Below are 27,181 nucleotides of genomic sequence, written 5' to 3'. Positions count from 1 at the left end.
TTCAAAGGTCACAGAGCTGGCAAAATTGATATCATTATTGTGAGCAAGGCATAATCTGCCTTTGAAGTTTGAGCTGTTAGGATATTTAGCAGTTAAAAGGCTCCTCTCTCGACAAAGTGAATGCAAAAATAAGCAAAAAAGTAATGCTATTTTAAAGTGATAACATAAGTTAACCCCTACATCTCCAATGTAGTCAAAGGTATGATCAGAATTTCCAATGAAAGTTACTAAAATTAACAGATTTGGATAACTAGTCACTGAAAATAAGGCAAAACATTTATAAAACTGCATCATAGGACAGGCCTGTTGTTACAAGCATGCAGTGCTACAATAAAAAAAAAAAAAAAACAGGCAGGAGGATCTAGCAGTGAAAGCATATGTTTGGGAGTCAGGAGGAGTAGGTTACATTCCAGGCTCTGACAGACATAGGTCAAGCCACATAGGCTGGGATTTTCAAAAATACCTACAGGAACCAGGTATCCAATTCCCACTAGATATACATCTCCCTTAGACACTTCTGAAAATCTCACCCTTAAAAACTATGCCTTGGTTTCCCCAACTGTAAAATCAGGGAAATTCTTCTCTATTCAGATGAATATTTGAAGGCGTAATTCACTGAGACTTCCTCATATGCAAGATACTATAGAAGGTCAAAGTTTGAAAAGAACAACAACAAAAGGAATCCCCCACTTTTAGATTTATTTGGAACTTGATGTAAGCATACTGTAATCCTTTAAGCATTATGTCCAAGTACACACACATGCAATACATACACACAAATTACATGCTATAGAGTTTCTTTTTGTTTTACTGATGGGAACTTTTTTGGAATATGTATATTATCAGACTCAGAAGCTTGTGTTTAGGAATTTACTGAGTATATGCATTATAGACATATGCAGTCAAACATATTATTGTTGCGGAAAATGCCCTAAGAGAAATATAACAAAGTGGTTTTCTATTAATCTAGACAAGAATAGCTGCCATAACACCAATTACTTCTGTTCTTGTTGAATGGAGAGGATAGCTCATAATTGGAGATGGGTTTATGCAGATTATTGTGCAGTATTTTACACAAACAGGAGTTCAAAGAAGATGCCGTGGAAATGTGATGGCCAAGGGGTTTGTGCAGTGCCTAGTACAGTGAGTATGGGATCCCCGATGGAGTTCTCAGGTGATACTGCAATAGAAATCAGTAACGGAAATAATAACTAAGTGAACTCCGCACACTGACCAATGTCCTAAGGGAGCCATGGTGCCAGGGGAGAGATGGGACAGCCCTATGAAAAGACAACTTGTCAGCTGGGTTGGATCTGCCATTTCCTGCAGGTCCCCAGGATCCCCTCCCTCCCCCGCCCCCCCCAGTACCAGACCCTCCAGTTCCTTCATAGGACCCCAATCTTGGTTCCACTATGTCAGAGTTTCCTGGTCACCCTTCCACAGATACTAAGGGAAGGGGGTTCTGATTTGAACCTTAATAGAGAAGCTAGAACCTTAATAGAAGCTAATTAAGATTTTCATATGTATGAAAATATATTACTCCAGCACATGGTAAACAAGGAAAGCGTTGTTTAAATGCAGACTGCTTTTCCTTGATGGTAAACATTATCTTCTACTCAATTGAAAAATGAAAGGTATAGGATTATTTTCTGTGGTGCCATAACTTTAAATGTTTCTAGGATGTAGGAGGTTGCATTTTGAAGATGAAGGAATAAAGTGATTAACAAGAAGTGAATACATGAATTCTGATAGAAAGTACTTAGGAACCTCTTACCCATCATTAGAAAGAAAGAACGAACCACTACCACACGGGACAAGATCAGAGCTTAGCAGCCAACAGAACACACATTCAATCCCTGAGATCATTTTCCTGAAATAGAAAACTACATATGTTTCTCAAATTTCACATCAAGCCACTGCATAGCCCAAACTGCAGGGTACAGCCGAGCCAAGCCTGCCTTCAGGCTTGTGGGAGTAAGGACTAGAAAACAAGATGATTCTTTCATATCACCAAATTTCTCATTTGCTATCTAAACGTACAAACACCCATGTTGAACAGAATTTGTAACAGGGTTGCTTATCAAGCAGTCTTTAGTTTGTCAAATTAAGATACATTGCCTCGGATTAGTGAGACTCCTTGAGTTCAAAATGACTTCATGCTTGGCTCAGAGTTCAATGTCTCTATGGCAAGCGGCCAGTAATACATCTACTACAACTCCTGCCCCCACTCCTTTTCTATAATGACCTAGATGACTGTTTTCGAAAGGCAAACAAGCACAATACAAAATTAAGAGCCTGCTGTTGTCACTGTTCATTAAAAGCTCAAACACCTTTTAAAAAAATCTTTCTAGAACTAAATATTTACATTAGATGTGAATGTAAACCCATGAAACATATTGAGAGAGCGTATTTAAAAGGTGTTAAAAAGTTGGAATGTGATTTCATTCCACTGTACAGATATAGCTAGACGTTACTAAAGCCCTACTAAGGAAAGATCATTTGGAAAACATATCAGTTTCTCTTGCTAATGTTTTGTAAAGGAAACTTGCACAATAACAATAGCTAGCATTTTCTGTTTGCTTGTGTGCTTCCTGACAAACATCACAATGCATGTTAAACAATTTTCATATCCAAGTCACAAACAAAATTTCTTCTGACTGCTTAGTAACTAAAAACCCACAGAACACAATCTTTTAAAGGGACATGTCAACTTGAAATCTAGTCACTCTCTTAAATTGGTTAAGTCATGTCATGTACTGCACTTGCCAATTTTGGTGGGCATACAATCATATTTTCCTATTTTAAAATATGTTTTTTCTCCCCTCTTGGTGTGTGAAAGACCCACACATGGAGAGGTGGAAATTAACTGCCTGTAAAAGAGAAAACAGTGAAACTGGTTATATACAAATTGATGTCAAATGCACAAAGTAAGCAAGGTGAATAACTAGTAATTATTTCTCCCTAATTTCTTTCAATTATAGACATTTTGTAATAGTAATAGGTACAAACTTTCAAATACAATGTAATTTTTAAGTTGACAATTTCCCTTTAAAGTTTTGATTCTTTCTTCAAACAGTCATGATACTGGCTTAGAAAGAAACACGAATAAAATGACCTTGAAATAAACTTTGTAAAAGATGGGGGAAAAGACTGGAACATGGAGAGAGACAAAACCCCTTTGCAGATTGGTTTCAGTGGGAGCAGAACTGAGACCTATGACAAAAATCTCAAATGCTGTTGATGGTAACAGGACTGGGACCATAAAACGGATGTTCAGTGCCAGGGTAATAAGTGCCTTGAAATAGGCACTTATAGGTAATAATAGGAAATAGGTAGATGCCTTAAGAACGAACAACACTCAAGTAACTGAAGTCTTGTTACTTTATGTCTAATGTCCTTATTTTAAAATAAAAATTTCTGGTCCAGTTGGCCAGTTGAACAGATTTTGGTTAATACTAATGAGAATTTAAGGTGATTATTCTGACCATCAGAAGAGACGACTATGTTATTCCACAAATGCGATAGACGCAAAGAATTACAAGGATACATCCAATTCACCGAACCATCCAAAAGCCACCACCAAAGACTTCTTGCATATGAAGGGGTCAAGGACAGAACGGACATGGAAGCTGAGATCCCCTCCCAACGCTAATAATAATAAAAAATGGACCTTACTAACTAGCTATTATATCATACTTTTCATCATCAGATCACAATTTAAACTCTTTAAAAAGGTCAATATCGTTATCCTCATTTTACATATGGGGAAACTGAGACACAGAAGTGACTTGACCGAAGTCATCCAGAAGGCTCGTGGCAGAGCCAGGAGTAGAATGTAAGTCTCCTGAGTTCCAGTCCAGAACTCTGTCCACCAGTCCACACTGCTTCCTCTAGGCCACGCTAAAGATGCACAGTTCCAGTAGGTTACATTACGGGTGCAGTTATATAATGGACAGAAGTATTTCACACACGGACACAAAAAATAAATTAAAAAATGGAGGGCTTCCCCACAAAAAAGGAGTCACCAAAACCCCTCTCCTCAATAATGAGGACACTCCCACATTTTCAGTCATGCCTAATATTTTTATCTTAGGTCCTTAGCATATCAGTATGAAACATGTCACTGTTTCCACATTGGTGAAAGGGGCAATTGAGCTGGTCTCAAATGAGCATGTTCTGAACTCAGTAAAAGCATGGAGAACTGGGACAGCCACAAAAGGGAGTGGGTTTCTCTCTTGGTTTGAAAAAGGCTCAGTCATGGGACCGTATACTGTCAGCTCTGGCACAGGAAGTTCACGGCAATTTGTCTGTTCTGCTTAAGAAATTAAAATATCATCCCTGGTTCCATAAGATAAATTCCCCTTTTTGGCAGCTTCTCCCAAATGAGGCTGTGTGTCTGAAGTCTTGGGCTTCTTTTTATAAACAGGACACAAAACCTCATCACAACGCAGGATATTGCCTTTGCCACGTGGGCCAGGATGCTAATCAGTACAGCCTTGTAAAAGATGCCCAAGCCTTTTTCTTTTCAGAGAGAAGCATGATTTTTAGCCTAGGCACCTTTTGAAGTTGGCACAAAATATAAACAAAGAGAAGCCGAACGCCAGAATCCCAGCCAAGGAGTGTACGTTAGTCATCATGGCAGTGCTGGGAAGGAGGGGGAGCGCAGCTGACCGCAAGTCTCTGGGCTGATCCAGTTACTACATTTTATTAATCCCTTTAAAAAGGCACACACTCCTCTCAGAGAACCATTTAACTTTCACCAGCCTGTTCCTGCTAAGCAAACTCTCTAACAAGCACCAATATCCCCCCACAAACTGTCTCTCGTTCAAGTGTTCAACATTGACCTACCTACATACATGCAGTACTCAGTATAGCCCTCCACTACCATAGGTCTGAGCACCTCATCACCTTCAATGGATTTATCCTAACAACTTCTCTGTGAGGCAGGGAAGTGCCATTATCCCCATTTCACAGGAATGGGGAAACTGAGTCACAGAGACTAAGTGACTTCCCCAAGGTCACATGGGAAGTCTGTGGCAGAGCAAGGGTTTGAATCCAGCTCTCCAAACGCACTGGCTATAGCCATAACCATTGGATCATCCTCCCTCTCCTGTTTTACTAATAGCTAGCTTCCATTATTCCAAATGAATTAGGGGACAGATTCTGCCCTCTGTTACACTGGTGCACATCTGAATTAACTCCAATGATGCCAAAGGAGTTACTCTGGAGTTAATGCTGTGTCACAGAGCAGAATCTGACCCTAATGTTGTGCAAATGAGAAAATGTTGTAAATAGGTCTCAAGGGCCAGATGCTCAGCTGGTATATACTGACAGCTACTCCAATTTACACCTGATGAGGAACTGAACACAGGTGTTCAATATCATGATCCCAAGAGAAAGAAAATGTATCTCTTCTCAGTGTGGTCTGTTTACAGGAATTTCTGGTGTTTTATATATATTATATATATATATATGTAGGAAGCCTAATACTAGTTGATCATGTCTCACCAATGTTTCTTAAAGACCATAAACATCTGCCTTTGGGACTGTGTAATGCAGACAATGCCCATAAATGTACAAATCTGCTTCTTATAGAAACTATTTTATTCTGGCCAGGTTGGGACCCTGAGATCATTGTGAAGAGGCCATCTGCAGAAGATCTCTCATACCCCACACAGAAGGGGGAGTATCGACTGCCTCCATGGCACCATCATCTTTTCTAGAGACTCCAAAGGGCTAGGAACTGGAGAGTAATTAGGCCGGGTATTTCTGAAGGAAATGGGCCAACATTCACAAAACAAGTTCTCAAAAACAATTATTAACGTATCTTGCAGGGCTAAGGATAGAAATCCTTCCTTCAACTTTTTAAAAAAAAAGGGCTGATCAAATTTCATGTCAATCATTTTGTTTCAATGAACCATACAGACTTTTAAATGGGATTTGAACCTTTGGTCTTTTCATCCCATTCCAGGCTTCTCACGCTCTTATTTTTACTTTCCCAGCATTTCTACCTTCCTATGTACAGCAAGTAACTGTATTCTTTATTTTACAAGCACTCCCAGTGCCATGTTGGACACTCTTCATCTCTGTTATGGATGGGTTGATATTCTTAACTATAATTCCAAATCCTGTTCCACAGCTTTCATTTTTTTAAATGGTTCATCTTAAGCCAAATAAACCCATTGGAGCCTCTAACTACCTTTCCAATGAGTGAATTGCTTGTAATTAGAGGTGGCCCCGAAGCAAAATTCTGGATCAGAACACCCCTGATGTGGAAATTTGGATGTGAATCCAGATCTGACTCTGCAGCCCAGCCCTATTCTTGTCTGCGTTGTAGTCCTTTACGAGATTTCAGAAGCATACAGAAGAAGGGCGTATCTCTGACAAGAGTACTCCATCCATAATGTATTCACCTGTAGCTGGACCTATTGTGCATGGAAGATTCTTTTTAAGCTACCCTTTACTCAAAATACCATATAAAGAAAAAGTTAGAGGTAATAGGTGGAGGAAGGTGGTGAGTCATAGTCAAAGTGCTGAGCCTTTGAAGAGCATTACTAACACATCTGAGAAAAACAACTCTCTCCTCCTTTCCCCCCCAAATAGCTTTGTTGAAACAAGCCAGGTGAAAATCTAAATGTCAAGACTGGTGGCCCATCCTTTCTATATTAAAAAATGTATCCACACAATTTTGTAAAGGTAGAAACCAGATGGTGAAACACTTCAAGCCTAAGAAAAGCAGCACTTCAGATCATTTAGAACAAAGGTCTTATTTTTCATTGTTCCTAAGTAGGAATCTTAGAAAATGAATACATTTTTGTATAAGGAAGATCCCAGACAATAATCCTCTGTGAACAGCTGGAGTTTACTGGAAACCTCTAAAAATACAGCAATTTTGAACTGGTTCTATGCAGCTACTGGTGGATAGTGTCTATTATCAAGACAACTAGTGACAAAAGTAATTGTTCAACTCTCAGAATATGTTTGAGCTGCCTGCCGTCAAGTATGGAGCATATAATGACATTTCTGTGCATTTTACTGTAGATCTGTAGTATAACTCATAGAAATGCAGTGAGGAGATTCAAGCCATTAAGGATTACTCAAAGGCCAAAGATATACAAACTTAAGCTTACAAACACACACGCTAAGAACTGTGTAAGTAGAGTCCCAGATCCTGCAAAGATTTATACATGTGCTTAACTCTACACACTCGGAGTACTCCCACTGAAGCCAAAGGGGCTACTCACAGTGTGTAAAGTACATGTGAAAGTCTTTGTAGAATCAGGTCCTTAGAACTGTACAAATGATAATGAAGCAGGAGCAATGGGGTGCACAGAAATGGTTCCTTAAGGATCATAGTTACTCTACCAAGGTACCCATTACCAAAAAATTACAAGATTCCTTCTTTACTGAGGCTGAGTTCTGCCACTTTTACTCACACTGACTAGTACTGTGCCTTACTCTTAGTAGTTCCACAGAGAAAGGGTGCCAGAATCTGGCCTTTGATTTGTTCACACTTGCACAGCACTTTGAACATATGAAAGTACACAATATTCTACAGTATGCTTCATAACAATTGGTGAGATGCTGTGCTGGGCCTTTAAGAGAAATAGCACAGAATTCACAGCCCAGCAGAAGATGCGGCCAAGGCGTCTTTAAGCCACCACTGTGCCTTCCCAAGGCTGGAGCAGATCCCAGCATAAATCAAAAAAATCTGGAGCACCAGCTAAGTTATGGCAGCTTGTCATCAGCTGATTAAGGAGAGCAACATTGCTGAGAATCTCCACAGCATTACCCCAGCAACCTTCCCACTCACAAGCCCTGTCCCCAAGGCCTGTTCCTAACATGCCTCTTCTGACCATTTTTATAAATGGAATCTTGATGACAACCTGATGTTGTGCTCCTTAGTTCCTGCACCTGGAGAATTCTAGCTGGGTCTGGAGGTAGACTTTTCTGCCTCTTCCAGCCTCTCCACCCGGAGCATAAGGGCTGGAAAGGAGGCTGCAAATTTTACCCAATGAGCTTACAATAGCTTTACTATAGCTCTTGGACCATTATACAGTACTAGAATACTGAAGTTTACTTATAAGATTTTTCTACCCTCGCATGATTATTATTCGTATTGCAGTCATGTCTAAGGGACCCAGTAAGCAATTGGAGGCCCATTGTGCTGGCACTGATCACAAAAAGACAGTCCCAGCCGTAAAGAGCTCACAAATTCTCATCCAACAAAAGACAACATCTAGATTGTCAAGGTAAGGAGGAGGAGCACAAGGTAACAGTAAGAGGACTATGGTTAGTGTAGTAAGCAGTGGTCTCAGCAAACCACCAGCGCAGCCCAGTCTAGTGTTCTGTGGAAATCACAGCAGAAACGGGCATTAAGGAGTGATTTGAAGGAAGACACAATAAGAGGTTTTAATGCATAAGGGCACTTTGTCATCTCATTATCCTGATTTCCATTCATCTTCCTCATTACTGAAGCAGCAGTTACCAAACACATGGATCCACCAGGTATTACAACCCGGATGGCTGCATACAGAGTGTAACCCTTGCAATTTAATTGGATCATTTGTTTCCCCCAACTGACTTAAGAATTAGTCAGCATGACAGTGAAGTTTTCCTTTTATGTCTGGGGGAAGACTGGGCTGTTCTTTTCCATCTGCTCTCCCAAGCTGCAGAAGGCTGGAGATTAAGTGATCGTATTACAAAAAAATTTTTTTTTCTTTAAAACTTTCTGCCAAAATTATCCAAGAAGAAGATGAGTGACCCAACACTTGTAGCCCCTACACTGGCGACATGACTGTTATTAAGAGATATGACCGCTGGCTCAACATAGTAAACGCAGGTGACTTGATCCTCCGACTTTCAAAGCTGTTAGTCTGTGTGCTGGTGGGGTCAGGTTAAGATTGAATTACAGCACAAGCAGCTAGTTTCTGGGTCTGAATGTGCCAGACAGGGAGGGCTGTTGTTCCTCAGAGGAAGAGAACATTTAAAAAAAAAAAAGGAGGATCTCTCTTACACAGAGTGGCTGCCAACACCGAAAGGGAGTGTAGAGGGGGAGGAAGAGGACCCTGGAGAGTATTGTAACTTGATGGTTCACTGCTATGGACTTCTCTCCTCTAGCAAGATAAAAAATAGCTCTTTTAATTAACCCCCATTTGAAACCATTTCCCTCCTTTAACAATGATCTGGAAATGCTGCATTTCAAGAATTAACCTGTGTTAGGGTTACACACAAAGTTCAAATCATACACTGAGCAAACTCTCTTTAGCTTCCCATGTCTTCAACACACGACCAACACTTCACATTTTACTCATGTATTTTTTAAAGTATTAATCATCTGGCCTATTTATAGAGCTCAATGTGTTTGAGAAGAAGGGGGGTTGATTGATTTCGCACTGCTCTCTTACTCACCAGGTTGGCAGTGGGAGAAGTACAACAGAGGACACTCATATCCCAACAAAAAGCAGCTCAAAATTGTCCTCTCCAGCTTGCTAGGTAGAATCACTGGAAGAGTGCAAGGACTTATAGCTAGATAAGAGGGTAGCCACAGGCGCATATCCTCTGTGCACCCAGCAGCTCTAGGAGGAAAAGCCTGTGCCACAGTGCTCTCTATGGGGTGATGAACAATGGCCTATGCCATACTCACGGATGTGCCTATAAAGCACAAATAAAACCTTAATCTCTAGTATTCTGTGGAGCAGATGGAAAAGAACAGTAGCATCTCCCTTCATCCAGTCTTCAGCCAGAACGTTGGTGGTTAGAAGTGACAGTTACGCATGGCAATACGTTGTGAAAGTGCTTATGACACCCCTGTGTGGAACCTTAGAATTCATGCTCTTAGTATAGGTCAGACATGCTGAGAGGAATACTTCAGACAATGTGCTCTTTGGGGCTGGGACAGTCTTTTTGTTGCATGTTTGTAATAGCAAAATGGGTTCCTGGTCTATGACCGGGGCTCCTGAGAACTACCGCATTACAAATAACACCACCACTAAATAAGTTCTTACAATAACCAATACTCTTTGCGAGGGGTTGTTGGTTTGTTTTGGCGTGTTTTAAAGAAACTTGGTACTGGTCTGCTCCTGGAAGTGAGATTCTTGACAACAGGTGGCTGTTCTTAAGTAAGTGGATAGACCGAAAGTCCTAACCCCAATGTAAAAAGGTGGGTTGTAAGGGAGACCTGTCCTACATTCCTGGGGAGGCAGAGGGAATGTCTATGCTGCAAAAGACGACCGATGGCAGGGAGTCTCAGAGCCTGGATTAACTGACTTGGGCTTGCACCACGGGGATAAAAATAGCAGCCCAGATGTTCCGGCTTCGGCTGCAGTCCAGGCTCAGACTCTCCCCCCAACCAGGTTTCAGAGCCTAGGGTACAGCCTGAGCCAGAACATCTACACTGGTATTTTTAAGCCCTATGGTGCAAGTCCAAGTCAGCTGACCCAGGCTTTGCAACTCAGTGCAGAGGGTCTTTTTTTTTTGTTTGTTTTTTTGCAGTGTAAACATACCCTAAAACTGCAGGGTCTGATTCTCTCCTTACTCTACTTTTACAGTTATAATTCCACTGACTTCAGTGCAGATATTCTTGAATTATACCATGCTGAGAGTAGAATCAGGACCTATTGTTTTATTTTAAAATGGCTAGCGTTGTACCTTACGAAACTTTCAAAAGCACTTGTACATCTGTGGTGTAATTCTCTTGCACTGCAGTCTCTTTAATCGGGATTTTAAATAATTCTCTCAAGGCAACACTATTAATCACTCCCTAGGATGTACATACTACACTCTGATGTTTGAGGTGAATGTAACAAAAGATATGCTTTACTGGGATGTTTTTTGGGAGTGATGTGGCCACTGCAATTTTATACCCATTGTTCATTTTTAACAAGGTTTATTGGATTTCCCACATACTGAAAAAAATGTTTTGTTTGGGCTTTTTTTTTTTTGGTCAAAAGTGCAGCAATTTCATTTGTCAGTGAAAACAAATTTCAATGGACTATAACTAGAAATAGGTAAAGCAATCTTGCTTATGTTCCAAAAATGAAGCACGAGACCAATTAACTGATGGTTGTAGCAACATACTGTATCTGAGAATTACAGAGCTCACAGGAACAATTGCGTTCAGGAATGTATACTGGAAGTAGGAGATAGGTTCAAGATGTTTTTGAATAGGCTCAATCACATACAGATGTACATACAGCATGTCCAGTCAAAATGATTTAAGGCAGAAACATACACAGGAAAAATAGACAAAGAAAAACAAATCATGCAGTTATAATTAACATACCTTGCAGTGACACCTGTTGCTTTCCATGATAAGAAATCTGGAAGATCAAAGAAGTAGCCTGCCTTTTCCCAGCAGGACTCTCTCAAGTTCTGATAAAATTTAAAAAGAGATAGATGTGAGATGCCATCATCGTCTGCCTTTATTTTTAAAAACAAAAATTCTAAGTCAGCTGCCAGTTATCTTAAAATATAACAATATTTTTTCTTAACGTAAAACTCTGATCCTGCAGCTTTTCAACCTGTGACTACTCCACTGACTTTAAAATGATTCACTGGCTACAGTGTTGGGTCTTTCCGCCTGCCGGATGATGCTCATGAGAACATAGTTTTCCCAGTTTCGGGTTTACAGAGGCATCCTTTTAAAAATGACAGTGTGAAGCCACTAAGTTAATTGTCAGCTGCTGTGCACATCAGAGAGGTACAAAATCAACAGAGAAGTTTACCCTGCTAAAATGAACAGCACTGACTGCCACTTTGGAGCATATCATTCTGCTTTTTAGTTCAAAATGCAAGAAGAAAAATTAAATAAATCAAGTGCAATAACCAAGGCAAGTTCTAGCAAATACCCTCAGCAAGGGTATGGTCCTTGCAAACCCAGGACTGCAGCATGGCATTGCCAAATTATTAAAGACCTCCCCACCAGGCTCAATAGTCTACAGAGAGCCCCAAACTGTAGTCTGTAGAGCACTGGTGGTCTACAGATCACTTGCTGGTGATCTGCAGAGAGATGGATGGTCACATGGTGCTGGCTCTTCTCTTTGTTACTAGCTTCTAAATTTAAGAAGCTGACAGCTAAAATTAACAAAATATTTTCTCAATCTTCCTTTTCCATGTAAGCGATCACTGTACTTGCCATCAAGATGTCAAATGATAAAGAATGGGAGAGGATGTGGTCTGGATAATTGTGAATGGGAACGGAGTTTCCCCAAGAGTTGTTCTCTAATAAGATGTGGTGTATACTATGAAAAAAGTGCAAGAATCACTGGTCTACAATACATAATGGCCCTGTTGAGTGGCCACTTACCAATTTATCAAATTCTAACTAACATAGTAACAAAACTACTACCATAGTTTAGTGCTGCCAATCCCAAGTGTTTAAAAATCAGGAGTCAGGCCTTCAAACATGAATTGGCTTTAAACAACAACAAAAAGCCTCCACTAGATTTTTTTAAATGTTTTTTTAATTAAATTTGGAGCCTTTTTATTTGCTTCCTTGTTTATTTTGCTTCCTTGTTTTTGCCTCACCTTTTTCAACTTTTTCCCCAAAAACAGGACTTGAAAATTACTTTTTAGTGACATGAGAGTCTCATGTAATTACATGACTCCAGGAAACTGGGGTGTAAGTAAAACATCAAATATTAGGAGACTCACGATACAATCATGGGAGTTGGAAAAAGTGATAATGACAAAGAAATTGTCAGATGCAAGTAGAGTAGTGGGCTCAGGGTGCTGTAGGTCAGAACAGAGGTGCTTTGGCAGAGCTGATTGGAGATGTTTCAATAATCCTACCTTTACTGTGCTTAGCTTTTAGGAGCACCATGCTCCTTCAGAAATGTAGTAAAACGTAAGTACCAGTAGCTCCCAAATGCCACAAACAGGATCAGGGCCCCATTGTGCTAGGCACTGTACAAACATAGTAAAAGATAGTGCCTGTTCCAGAGAACTTGTACTCTAAATAAATATAAAAGATACTTCCAGTTTAACTCAATTTGTATTCAGCACAGTACAGTACTATAGTCTTTTGACTCCATTTTTTCTGCGATTCCAAATCTAAAATCCCAAAAACTTACTGAAGTGGAGTCTGTAAGGCCAAAAATATAGGAAAATGTAATTTCAGAAACTAAGATGTAACCAGGTAAACAATGAAAACAAGAGCATCATTTTGTTTTTTGGATCATCCAAAGAATCCATCTCCATGTTCTCTGTGGTTTCAACCCGTTAGAGAGACCAGAAAGTACTGTACTCCTACTGAGGTCTGAAAACAAAAGCTTCAATCACCAGCCTCTAATCATAAAAAGCACTAGTGCTGGATGCCTATTTCAGGCCACTTTGCTCCCAGATGTGTACGGCTGCTAGTCATTAACTGTTCCATTTGCATCCACGGGTAGAATTTGGCTCTTTATATTTTAATTCAAAAGGCCAGCAAGCCTGGCTGTTTTGACAACGTAAACCATGAACTACTGGTAAAAGTAGGATTTCTGTCTGGTAATCTTGTGTTTATGAAAACAGACACCGGACTAGGATTAATCATGTAATTCAAACAAACCCAGCTATTCAGCAAAGATTGTCACTGGGTCCTGACTTCATGAATCCTCAAAAAGCTACAAGTTAGCGACCTTCTGGCATGGTGTTTCATGAATGTCCAAATGATTCATTCTTTGTCATGTTGCTGCTATGTCATCGCTAGCTAGCACAGACAAAAATCATATTATGCCTGGATGCATTTTTCAAATGAGTGTAAACAGCTCCATATTCTCTACCTTGTTGAAGTTCACTACTTGATTTTCACTCACAGGCAGGGAAACCACAACCACATGAAAAGCATCATGGAAGAGTCCCAAGAACATTCTCAATGCCATATTCATATCCTGCGACTCATCCCCCAAACTCATGTTTGAAGAAAATGAATTCAGCCCCTTTGTTTCCGGGGGCCCCTCTATACTCTCTCTCACTCATTTTTCCTTTCTTCATCCCCAAACCATAAACCACAGTTAATCCTCATTCTGAGATTGTCACTGACGAGCCTGTAAACACCGTTCCTGAAACAGCTCGAGGTGACACATTTGAACAATATGAAGCTATCTCCCCCTTGGGGGTTTTCCTTCCTGCTCTGCAGCACTCTTAGCACCCTATGGGAAGCAAAGTAAGAGAGAGATTAGGAACACAAATCGAACCTAGCTCTTTGATACAGCACTACTGCACTGCCACTGCGTCCACACACCAGCTTCTGTCTTTGAAACGAGAGCCCCATGTCTCTCTCTTTTTTTTTTTTTAATTAGTTTTTCAAATAGAAAATGATGGACTGATATCTGTGGCAGTAAAGACTGGAGTCATTGTTTATCCACAGAACAAGTGCAATAGTAAAAGCTTTCTCACACTGACTTCTCAGCGTGCTTCAGCCTTGTCTTGGAGGATTTGCTTGTAAGGGTGCATGGATAGTTCTGAGTTGAGTTAATTTGTTCCTGGTGAATGTTTGCTTCTTAATGCTGCTGGGTATATTATGCTTAAGTATTAAGTGAGCATCAGGGAACCCAGAGCTCTTGCAAAAGCAGCTTTTTTTTACTATTAATTAAGCCTAAAATCAATAAAATAAGCTACCAAACGCCTACTAGATGGTACTGACTTCGGGCCATCACCAATATGGGTAGCATGTGAAACAGTGTTCTAGTGGTGAAAGGCTTTGTATCTCATATCCCATTACCAGCCACCTGCGCCATCAGATCCTCAATGGCCCTGTTTTTGATTAGAGGTGGGCCAGACACAAAATCCCAGGTTTAAACCAGGATATCAATCTAAATTCCATGGCTGCCCAACATTTCTAAAAGTAGGCTGACTCAAGGGCCCAAGTTCAAACACCTCCAAAACTTGGAGTGTCTGAAATCAGAACTCAGTAGTCTGGACACATCCTTATTTTACATGAAATTGGCTTACTTTCTGGCAAAACCATAATCTTAGCAGCCATCTAAAACAGAGAGAACAACAAAAAAAAAAAAAAACCATCTGTAAAGACAGCGTCTCAGAGACCATGGATAAAAGTGACACTGCCCTGTGATCACCAGCAGCCATTTGCCCTCTCCCTGTGACCAACAAGCATGGTTTTAACAATTGCTGTGCATTCCTTTCTCCATTTGCAAGCCAAGGGTGGACAGAGGGGATAGTAAGATATAAAAAGGCAGATGTAAATGAAGAACTGAACAGTAACATATCGTGCGATCTATGGGCAATCTGCCAGACACAGTAAAAGAAGAATGATTCAAGAACCATCAGTCTTTGGTTGTTAATTGCAAAGGAATTATACCCTGGCAGTTTGCTCTATGTAGTGATTCTTGCTAAAGGGAGGGTCTTCGTCTCGATTCCCCATACAATAAATGAAGTGTGAAAGAAACACTTTAGAATAGATGCATTTCATTTGGACACAATTACAAAAGAAACACCTACTCCCATCCAACGTCACCCTCACCCTGAACCAGAATGTGCTACAGCACCACTGATATAATGGGGCAAATATTTTTTAGAAGTAACTGAAATGTAATGTCATTATTCTGAAGAAAAACATAATCATCCTTTGATTTTTGGCACCAGCCACAGCAAAATATTCCAGCCAGAAATTAATAAATATGGAATTTTCTTCTGCTACCTCTGAAGAGAATAAATGCATAATACAAAAATTCTGGAGCAAGACAAACATTGCAAACAATTTCACTCCAACTTTTAAATGAATTTGCTTTGTTCATGCTCACTTCTATGTTTTGTTTGCTTTTCACAAACATTTATGCAGCTGAGTTGTGCCGACAAATATTTGCAGCAAGCAAAATTCAAAGTTGCATGCATAAGTATTCACAGAAACCAAATTTTAAATTTACATGCATGCATATCCACCCTATCCACTCATCTGATTAGGGAACAGAAACAATACCATGCAGTTTCACTGGCCTCGCATAACTAAGCAGAACAGCTTGAGTGAATCCTCACAGAATACGGTTTGTGACCATTACAGAGTTAAATATTGCAAAAACATTTGTCAAATACTTTTGAATGAGTAAATCTGAAGAAAGAGTCTGTTTTCGGACTGTCTGCAAGCAGAAAAAGAGGCTGATTTTAACCTTTCATTGAATTGGGAATATAATCCAGAAATATTTACAGTACTTCCAATGAGGTTTACATTTAGAGTTATCTTACTGACTTAATCAAAAGGGGTTTTTTGCCTTGTTTATCCATCATCTAAGGCATTCTTATATACTTCTGAAAAGAAAATTACTCTTTCTTCTCATTTCTACCTCATCTCTAATGCTCACAGCAAGCAAATTTCAATGTCAAATGTGCAGGTATTTATGGAAACCAAATTTTAAAAATCACATGACAACCCTAGAGCCTGAACTTTGTTTACAACAGACGAGGTGCTGCACTGGCTACAGACAAACAAAGTGCCCCACAATCACCTGCCAATTTGCTTTCACCAGGTTCTAACAAGGCCAGTCTATGGGGTTATGGAGTAGTTCAGTCTGATTGCCCATTCATCCCTTGGCCAGGCAGCTGGGACTCAAACAAAGGTTCAGTTTCATCCAATCTATGGTGTTGTTTTGTGACATGGACACTGCTTGCTGAAAACTGGATCAAGACTCCCCCTCCACCCTCCCAACCTCCCCCAAAAAATTCCGCACATACTACCAGCCATCAGATGGTGGTGAAGTCATTCAGTTATTACTAAGATAGACTGCATTTGAACCTATGATCCAGCACATAGTTTCTCAACCCGTGGTATGTGTACCCCTGGTGGTCCGTGAGATATAGGCAGGGGGTACATGGCGAAAAACCCAGTGAAGGGAGGCGAGCAGCAGCCACCGACTTCTGGGGAAGCCAGGTGGCAGCCGCCTACTTCCCGCCCGGTCCCAGCTCCCAGCTGGGAGGCAGGCGGCCCACATAGTGATTTGCCCCAGGCCCACATCCCCCTAGGGACGGCCATGGGGAGCGCTGCTATCCACTCTGGTGGGCCGCTTGTGCCTGTTCAGACCTCATAAGTTCTTGCCTGTGTGAGAACACCACATGACCCCGCCATCAGGCCATAATGATTGGCTGGCATTGAACTTTGCTTCTATATGTATGAAGGAGGGGAGAAACAGCAGGGGGCTTTGTGATCTGCCACAGCCACACAGCATTGCAGAACTCAGAACTCTCAGAACTCTTTATGAGAAATACAGTCATCCAGCGGTAAAGGGGGGAAAGATGGTATTTCTCAGAGTGGAAAATTGAGTGTTGGGGTACTTATTAAAATTTTCAGAAGTTAGGGGGTACTTGCTACTTAAAAGGTTGAGAAACACTGATTTAGAAGGGAAAGATCCTATACTACATTACCAAACTCACCACAAGCCTCAATGATTCAACTTTTTGTTAATCCTTTTTCTTGTTTTCCTCTTTTTCTTTGTTTCAAGTGAAAGCATGGAATACAGTGGGAGGGAAAGCATGTGCCATGAAGACTCTGGATATGAGAATGGGGAGAAAAACAAATCCCACAGAATAAAAGAAAGCAAAAGAAGGGCAAGTAAAAAGGAGATGAACCGATTATGGTTTGGAGGGAAGAATGCAACATACCCCTTGTAGCAAGACGCTGTGGCCTTCCTCGGAGCCTGGGCCCGAGGACAGGTTGCATTGCCCCTGCTGGGCAGATCAGAGCCCTGCAGGCCAAATATTCCAGGAGCAGAGGGGCGGAGCCAGGACAGGAAGGGGAAGTATAAAAGGCCGGCCTAGCAGCTGCCAGAGAAGGATGTGTCTTCCCAAGGCTGCGGTCTGGGCCTGGGCCTGACCCAGGCACTGCGGCTGTGCAGAGCTAATGCCCCACTGACCAGAGCCTACAAGGTCTGCCCAGGTGCCGGGCCCTAGTGACTGGGAATGGCCGCCAGGCCCTATTAGCTGGGAAGAGCTACCCAAGACCACTGACTGGGAGAAGCCCCCCGAAGCCGACCCTGATCTAGAGGAACTGCCTGTTGCCGGGGACCCACTGGAGCTGCTGGAGCCCAGTGTGCCGGAGGACCCACCACGATCCTGTGACCTGGAGGAGCTGCCATCCGCTGATGGCCCCGAGGAGTTCCAGGACCTGCTGCTGGCTGACCATAAGGGACTAGTGGGACTCCTGCTAGCTGTTTACCCCAGCAACTCAGAGGACGACCCCTGGCTTCAGGTACCCGGGTTCAGGGTGGGAGGAAGTAGTCCAGGGATAGCCGAATATAGTTTGGTTGGGTCAGTGGTCGAACCAGTCAACGTGTTGCAGCTGGAGCCCCGCTGACTCAGCGGCAAACCACTTTGCCACTGCTAGGGCTCTGGGCTGGGACACAGTGGAGTCGGGTGGGCCTACATCCCACCTCCCCCCTTCCCTAGCCACCCCGGGAGTGCTTGACTCCTCTGAACCTGCCTGCCTGAGGGCCGGGGGCTATAGACTACTTTGCCAATCCTGCCTGCTTGAGGGTCAGGGGCAACAGACTGCTTGCCATCCCCGCCTGCCGGAAGGCCAGAGGCTATAGACCACTTTGCCGTGCCTGCCCTGCTTGAGTGCCGGGGGCTACAGACTGCGTGGATAGCCCGCCCTGCTAGGGGCCGGGGCTAAAGACTTATAACCCGCTAGCTTTTTCCCCTTAAAGCGAGACGCTGTGGCCTTCCTTGGAGCCTGGGCCTGAGGAAGGGTCGTGACGCCCCTTCTGGGCCATGTCACCAGCCTACACCCCTAAAAACAACAACCCTGAAAGTCTCCACTGTAATAGAAAAGCAGCAAGAAATAAGAATCATCATCTACTTCCCAAACTATGCAGTCATTTCTCTGGGTGAATGAGGTCATCTTCCACTTCACCTCTTTTGAGTCAGAGACTGGGAGTAGAAAAGTTCCATTAAGTCATCTTATCTCTTTCTCTCCCCCCTTACCGCCCCCCTCCTGCCAACCAATACAGGATACATTTGCTAAGGTATATTCTTGAGTACTGCTTTTTCTCATTTAGTTTTAAATTACTCATGCAATGGGACTTCTACTCCATCCATTGGTCCCTTTCCAACCACTTGAAAGCTAGCAATTTCACTGAAAATGACTTGCTTTGAACTCTTCCTATCCAGGGACATGAGTTTTTTAATTCTACAATCGGGCGGGTGGAGACCAAGCAATAATAAAAAAGTTTGCCACAGATTCCTCTGGAGTTTTCAGACCGGATCGGATCATATGGCTTCCCCAGATAGCAAATGGTCAGATTAACAGAACAGAAAGGAAAAGGTGAAGAATTTAGATTCTTTTATACTATACACAATGAATCTGCTGTTCGTATGCAGTAAGAAGATGGTGGCCTACATCTTGATTCAACATCAAGCTCTTAACACAGCTCTGTTCAAACAGTATCTCTTATAAACCAATCTCCTAATTCATCATCTGAACAAAATAACTTGGCTGACAGTTGTGTCCAACTAATTTGTTTTTCTGGTACTGGCAAGCAAGCAGTCAGAGTCACTAATATTTTTGGCCCAGTGGTAGAACAAAAGCCTTGGTACCCAGAGGGTCATGTGTTATATCCAAGCTGAATTAGCATCTCCACATGGAACCAGGGACAAGTCAATAGACCATGCTGAACTTCAGTCAATTCAGCAAATCTTTTGTAGTTCTTCCACAACCTCATGTCTTTGAACAGAGTAAATACAGTGCCTTTTTCTATATCTCCTATAGAACTTCCTTTTATGCCTCCATAATATATTAAGATGTACTTTGCCATTGAGTTTATGCTCCATTGATTCATTCTTGTACCAAAGGAGGTCTGACAGAATTCTATGTGGCATAAGAGGTCTGATAAAATTCAAAAATGGTATAGGAGGATGCAATACTATACCGGCTTTAGAGCCCTAATACTAAACAAACAGCTCTTTTGGGAAATACATACTATTATAAAGACATCACCCCTTGCACTGCTAAGTACCGATGCTTTTGCGGCCTCAGAAAACGTTCCAGTTAAAGTCAAGATTGGTACGTTGCCCAGAGGATGGTAGTATAGCATTCCAATGCACTACCAAACATCACAAACTTGTGTAGGCATGGAAGATGTACATGCTAGGACCAGTGAGTTAGTGTTTTGCTTGCAGGAATAAGTATTTAGGGCACACATTAACAAATGTAACAAAAAAAGTGTTGATCTGAACTGGAGAAAAAACAGCCTTTCAATGCATTTATTGTCTTAGCGTTCTTGAGAGCAAACTTTTTATTTACTAACCTTTCTTTTTGGAATTAAAGAATGAATACATCAACATTTTGCTGAGTCACCACACCTTTTAAATATTCTTGCTCTACTGGATAAATGGAACAGTCTGCAACTCAACCACAGCAGGGTTTACTTTTCTTTGATATGTTCAGTATTCCCAATCCCAAGCATTCAAAAATCATGAGTCAGGCTCACCAAAATCATGAAAGTGGTTATAAAAATCATAAGGTTTTTTTTAGAAAAATCACTTTTGGCTTCTTTTTATTCATCTTTGAGAGCTGGAATGTTTAGTGGTCATATTTTCAAGATTTTACTCCATAACTCTCACGAATCACATAAATTCAGGATCTGGCATTTTATGAAAAGCAACAACTATTGGGAGAGTTGGAAGCACTATATGCTAATGTTCATAAAGCCTATCTTAATAGCATGTAGGAGGGCTGAGGCACAACATTAAAAGAAAAAACAGAATATATGCCCCGGCACTATTTTTCAAAGACAACTCTTTATACCTAGGACAGCCAGAATAGATCATTTCCCTTACTCTTCTTTAAACCACATAATAGAATACTTTTTAATTCTTGATTTTTTGGAGAGTTATCCAAGTCTGACAGTATTCCAGGGCAAACAAAACAAAAGAAAAAAAAATCCCCAACACGTAGGGTGACATGGGAATGCACTGGCATCAGTAACAGAAAACACAACCAAAATGCAACCTGCAATGGGGAATGAGCTACAGAAATTAGAAGTCCTAAAGAAAATGTTTCCTTATGCTGAAAGACCAGCCAATGGAAACATCTTACCAATGACTAATCTTGCGGCTCTCCAGTATGTGTTCTGTGCAATGGTATACTAATATTGCAAGAAAAATACCTGCAGTGAGATAAGAGATTTGGTGCAAGGAATAGCAAATCCTTGTCCCACTGAAGTGGATGTGAGCTTTGCCATTCATGTCAATGGGAATAAAATTTGGTCCAGATTATGCATGGCCTGTTCCCATTAATGCAGCACTCAAGTAAATGCCATGCAGATTTGCTGACCCTATACTTTGAGGAACACAGGGACTGATCCTTCCCCATTCCTGTCTGGAGGTGCACAGCACCCACCACAAAGGGGCAGGGAAGGATAGGGAGAAGGAGGCAGACACATCTCTGCCTCCTTAATGCACTGCCCAACGGCCACCACATGGTGGAATAATTAGCTGCATCCTTTAAAGGGATGTAGCAACATATGAGCAGCATTTGAATGTGCTGGCACTGAAGGAGGCATTCATTCTGCAGAATCTCCAGGGTTGCATGGCTCCACGTGGCCACTATTACTTGCTGGATGAGATGGAACTTCTCAGCCCTCAATGAATAATGAACAGAGTTCCATCTTACCGAGACATTCATCTGCTAATACAGTAGCTGAAGGAGACCTGCAGTTGTAAAGAACTTCAGAGACTTGTTCATCTTGCTGCTCACGAAGAGAAAGACCTATGTTACTGCACTCCAGGGAAGATCACCCACAGGATTTTAGCATCCAATTCTTCAACAAGTGTCTGACAAAGTCAGGTGCTAATTATATTCTGTTCTTTCATTGTTAGTGAGTGTGTTGTGCCCCAGAAGATCTTACACAGTGCCAGCATCCTGTGGATTGATGTCCAGCACCTTGTATAGTAAATATTCTGATGACTTATGCTTACTGAGAGGAGGCACTGAGGGAGGAAAAAGAATGAGCAGCTAACTACAGGCCATAAACATCCAGCATTAGCACTGTCGCAAAGAAAACCAAAGTGGAAAATAAGCCCAGAGAAGGAACAGCAGTGGCCTGAAGTAAAGATGTTTTTGGTGCTTGAATCAAGAGGAGAGTTGATGTATTTAAATCCCATTTTACAGAGCTATCCCAAGAACATAGGCTGGATTGCAGGAAAGACTTAGATGAAGGTAAGTATTGTGCTACTCTTGTCTTTATTTATTTCCCTTTTCCCGCTTCTTTTTTCTTTCTCTCTAACAATAATTTACTTCCATTCTCTCTGCTGTTGGTCCAGTGAAGTATCAGAGATAATCTCAGCTAGAGATGGGACACTAGGATGGGGTGGGCTGGTGTTCTGAAGATTTTCTCTCTCATAGCTTGGCTGGCTGGTCCTCATTCACATGGTCAGGGTCTGATTGCCATATGCGGGGTTGGGAAGAAATATTCCTCTAAGTCAGATTGGCAGTGACCTTGGAGGTTTTGTTTTGGTTTGGTTTGTTTTCGCCTGTCTCTGCAGCATGGGGCACAGGTTGCTTGCCAAGATCATGTGGGTTACGGGTATACCTCACTTAATCAATACCCGGCCATTGCAAGGCCCCTGGGCACTGGTGCACCCTGGTCCCTCTTGTTCTCTGCCTGGGACACACAATGATTTGGTCTCCATAGAGCTGTAATACTATGGTCTACTTCTGGTTGTTGGGTGGCTGTGGTGCAGGTGGCCTGCAATACACAGAAGGTCAGACTAGATGATTTGGTGGTCTCTTCTGGTCTTAAACTCTACGACGACGACTCACTTCTTTATTCCTTCTCTCTGACAACAGCTTCATTCTCTCCTCTCGGTTATGGGTCCTTTCTAGGACTCCTTGGGCCTCCCCCACGTTGCTGTTCCCCACACAAGCTCCTGCCTGGCCCCGTTTCACCTGTAGGTGGCTGCCCGCCTCTTTGTTGCCCATTGGGATGGTTCTCCAGGAGGATTCAGCTCTTTGGGGGGAGGGGCATTTATCTCCCTTTCCGCAGTGACTGCTCCTCTTCCTCAGGGATCCTGGAGGACTCCTCTCCTGCGAGGCTGTGATGAGTGGCTGCTTCTTTCTTCCTGCTGCAATCCTCTTCTAATAGCTCCTTTGCTCACCAGCTGATGGGACAGACTCTTCCTCCACCACCCTTCCCGCAGGCTCAGATGCCAGCTGCTTCTCTGAGATCCTTACCGCTCGTCCCTCTAGCCTTCTCCTTTGAGGGCCCAGCAGATGGCACTGCTTCTTCTTGCAGCTTCCTCTGCCAGTGACTGTTAAGCTTAAGGATCCTCCTCCTCTGCTCTTCCCGTGAGCTCTGCCAATCAGTCCGCTGCTCCCCTTGGCACTTTCTAGCAATAGCCCATTGTGGGGCTGCTGGAGGTACTGTTTGTCTTTTTTTAACTGCATGGCACCACTAGTAGCCACTCAGGTTACTACACACAGCTAACCACCTGGTACGTGCCTCAGTGTGGCTCTGAAAGGAGCGGAGGAGTATCCAGAGTCAGACAGAGACAGAGCGTGGGTCCCTGCCAGGATTGGTAGTAATCTTAAAGTGCTGAGAAATGGCTACACAATAGAGGAACAGACATTCAGGATGATTTTAAGGCAACCAACAGAGCTCCTTAACAGTTTAAGCCTAAAGCTGCTTTTGAGGCAGAACCATTAACTAGAGCAAGTGGTAACTTGGAAGGGATTATTTCACACCTCATGGAAGAAAAATAAGCAGCAATGGGGATTTAAAGAAGAAAAATAAACTGCTTACAACTGTAAAATACTTTAAAGAAATCTTGTTAGTAGTGTATTTGGTGCCATTTAGAACTCGTGAAAGTTGGAGACTAAAGGCACTGATCACAGCCATGCACACAGAGTGGGCAGACACGGTGTAAACTTCCTCACACAGTTCTGCTAATACATCTCACTCCTACAATGCCACACCCGGAACATTCCTTTCTGGTCCTCTCCTTAGCTAGGCGTAGGGCCATAGTTTTAAAAACAAACTCTAATTTAATGCCCATAAAGTTCCCAGCGAGGCTACTGACGTATTGTGTGTCCTGTGTGAATTACTTACAGCAGAATTGCACTCTGAAAAGTGATGCTAATAAAAGATTTGCTGAGGATTCTCTCTCAGAGCCTTCATATGATATTTTCTGAGTGAGGAAGAAAACAAATGTTTTTTTCCTGACTGCTAGTCTTGCAGACTCACCCTAGGATCTGAAAGCCAAGCCTTGTTCTTTTTGGCTTGTGCATCATTCTCAGTTAAAAAAAAATTGCAATCAGAACTTAATTCCATTCATGATGCATAAGCTAGCTAGCTAACTCTCCCATACCTGTCTCAGTTTTGCAGTGCTAACAGGAGTAAAACAAACAAAAAACCTTCTCTTTAATCAGAAAAGTGGATATGACTTTGAAGCATGCAGAGAGAAGGTTGTTAATTACTATTTCATAGATATTTTTATGGCCATCACTGCATTTTACTTTTTCTGTGCCATGGTTTACTCATTTGTAAAATATTAATTCTTACCTCACACTAAAGAATAGCGTGAGGCTCAATTAATGTTTGTAAAGCACTTGAAGATTTGTCAGTCAATAGCACCATATACTGTTATGTGCAAATTATTATTATCATTCTAGTTTAGTGGACACTGATTTTGCAAAGTTAGGGTGTAATTCACTCCAGTGCAGCAGACCTGCACAAAGGCTGTACACCGTTATTATAAAGGCGACAATAAGTCTTAAATGGTGCACAGGCTTGCTACTGGCCCATTATACAGGGATGAATTTCACCCTTACTGAGGGCTAGAATGAGCCCTTGCTTCTAGCCCTAGACATGCAGCTGTATCACTGCAAATAGTCCTGTGAAGGAATTGTGTCTCAGTTACAATTCCTTCCATGCTCCCACATTGTGTGTGTGTGTATGTGTTAATTTGCATCACCCTTTCACAACATGCAAAATATTCCTCACTGGCTGGTATGCTGGGCTGCATCTTTAAGATGTATAAAGAATAATATAAATAACCTATAAAATGACCAGCTATTTGCTACTCATGGTTCAAAAATGGAAAGTATTTAATAGATGGATATTCATATTTCACTACAAAATCCACAAACATTAATTACCTTCTATTAATTACCTTCTATTAATCTGTCAGTGTCTGCTTCTGCCAGTTAACTCCCTTGACCTTCCCAGTCTGCACCTTGTTATTATAGGATGTTTCACATTTGTAAGGAGAAGAAACATCAGCTGTTTGAAGCTGACCAAACGTAATTTACATTTGGCCTTCATTAAGACTACAGTAAGCATCACTGAGACCAAATGTAAAAGCCAGACTGGTGGAGGTTATGAAAAATTCAAGTGGCAAGCATTCTTCCTTTTATCTGACAGTTATTATTAAGAAACCATATGTCAACCTACAACACATAAAATTTAAGCATAAGAGACCGCATTAGTATTCTACATTATGAATAGGGTGTCTTCCTTCTACAGATGGGCTACTTCCTACAGATGGGACTGAACAGGTTAGGTGCTTTTTTGGAGGCCTGGAAGTGTGTTAAGGATTTTGACTGAGCAATTTCTCTACTGGTGACCAAAGCCATCTCGAATCATTTCACTCCTGGGTGCAGTGCCTCAGAAGTAATACTTCTAGCTAGGCAATTCCATTTCGAGACAATGCTGATCGCACATCCCTCCCACATATATCACTGACTCCCCCAGTGAGTAAGTATGATGATGGCATTTAGAGTAGGCAAGGTGCCCAGGTAATTAAAGACGCATCTATTTCCAAGCCCTATTTATCTGTAACCCAACTACATATGCCTGTCTTCGTTTTACAAAATGGATATCCAAAATATCTGCCCCCAAACCGGGAGTAAGCGAGCCCTATGACATGTTCTAAACAGAAATTATCAAATTACCTCACAAAGAGACATTTAGAAGCAGTCAGTTAAGAAAAGAAGCTCTTAGGGTGAGATTTTCAAAAGCACTTGAAGTTTGCCTCACTCAATTCCCACCATACACCATAGTGAAACTCTCACTGCCTTCAGCAGGTGCAGTGTTAGGCCAACGCTGAGCATTTTTTTTTTTTTTTTTAAATCTCATTCTTCAAATTGTTAATAGTGTCAAAGCCTTTATCCAGCAGCCAGAAATCTGTCACAATTTAACATGTACTCACTTCTTTCATCCACAGCAATTTAGGCGGCTGCATTTCTACAGACATCACTCCCCCAACAAAGCTCAAAACGCTGTGCTGAGTGCCATTGATTCTGTCTACTTGACTGGCTGCACGATGGTCCATCCACATAATGATGTTTCTTTTACATTCCCCTTACCAAAAAAAAAAAAAAGAGACAAATATTTTAGTGTTGGTTAAATTCTTCCTCAATATTATAAATTCCAAGGTGCCAAGTCACTTGGCAATGTCATTTAAGAGTATAGAATTTGTATACAGCTCACTGAAATAACACCAGGTGATAGACATTTAGGGTGAACTCTTGGCTACACTGAAGCCAATTTTCAGACATGCTGAGTAACCACAACCCTAATTGAAGTCAATGGACACGATGGGTGCTCAGGACATCTGGGAAATCAGGCTGTAATAATGAACCTTCATATAGAATGGATCCCCCATGAACTAGGATGACCAGATATCCCGATTTTATAGACAGTTCCGATATTCGGGGCTTTTTCTTTTGTAGACGCCTATTAGCCCCCACCCCTGTCCTGACTTTTCACACTTACTATCTGGCCACCCTACTAAGAACCCAAATCACATGATAAAGTATATGTATCTTATTTATTTATATATAAAAATATACAAAGACGACAATCTGTACATTCCTTAACATTATTAATGTTTTAAAATCCCAGCAGCATTAAAGTATTCATTTTAGAGGAACTCATGCTTAGAATTCAAAAATGACCTCAACAAATAGAATTTGTTTAAAAGCAACACAATTTAATTCAATAAAGACAAGTGCAAAGTACTTCATTTAGGAAGGGAAACTCAAATGCACAGCTACAAAATGGTGAATAAGCAGGCAGGTGTTAGTACCGCTGAAAACTATCTGGGAATTCCAGTGGATCACAAATGAAGTATGCGTCAACAGAGTGATGCACCCATAAAAGAGGCTAATCACAGTCTGGGTTGTATTAGTAGGAATGTCATATGTAAACTACAAGGGGTAACTGTCCCATTGTACTCAGCACAGGAATAATGT

General features: G+C 41.6%; 1 protein-coding gene across 11 annotated transcripts in view; it reads right to left on the bottom strand.

Moving 5' to 3' along the window:
• FGGY (FGGY carbohydrate kinase domain containing) overlaps positions 1 to 27,181 on the bottom strand; it is a 351,678-nt gene that overhangs the window by 143,519 nt on the left and 180,978 nt on the right. For 10 of the 11 annotated variants that reach the window (XR_010917523.1, XR_010917522.1, XM_067535443.1 and 7 more), the window contains 2 exons: positions 26,137 to 26,288; positions 11,285 to 11,373 (listed from right to left, as the gene is read on the bottom strand). Coding sequence is in view for 9 of the 11 variants with exons in the window: in XM_067535443.1 (XP_067391544.1) it covers positions 11,285 to 11,373; positions 26,137 to 26,288 (241 nt within the window). In the remaining 2 variants the exon portion in view is untranslated. Of the gene's footprint in view, positions 1 to 11,284; positions 11,374 to 26,136; positions 26,289 to 27,181 lie in introns of those variants that run through there. The other variant, XM_067535449.1, reaches the window with a different exon arrangement.

This window comes from Emydura macquarii, unplaced genomic scaffold, assembly GCF_026122565.2.
Source record: "Emydura macquarii macquarii isolate MOO-44397 ecotype Brisbane River unplaced genomic scaffold, CSIRO-AGI_Emac_v2 contig_3506, whole genome shotgun sequence".
Taxonomy (NCBI): domain Eukaryota; kingdom Metazoa; phylum Chordata; order Testudines; family Chelidae; genus Emydura; species Emydura macquarii.
Note: the sequence above shows the minus strand (reverse complement) of the source record. Positions and strands in the feature narration are given on the sequence as shown.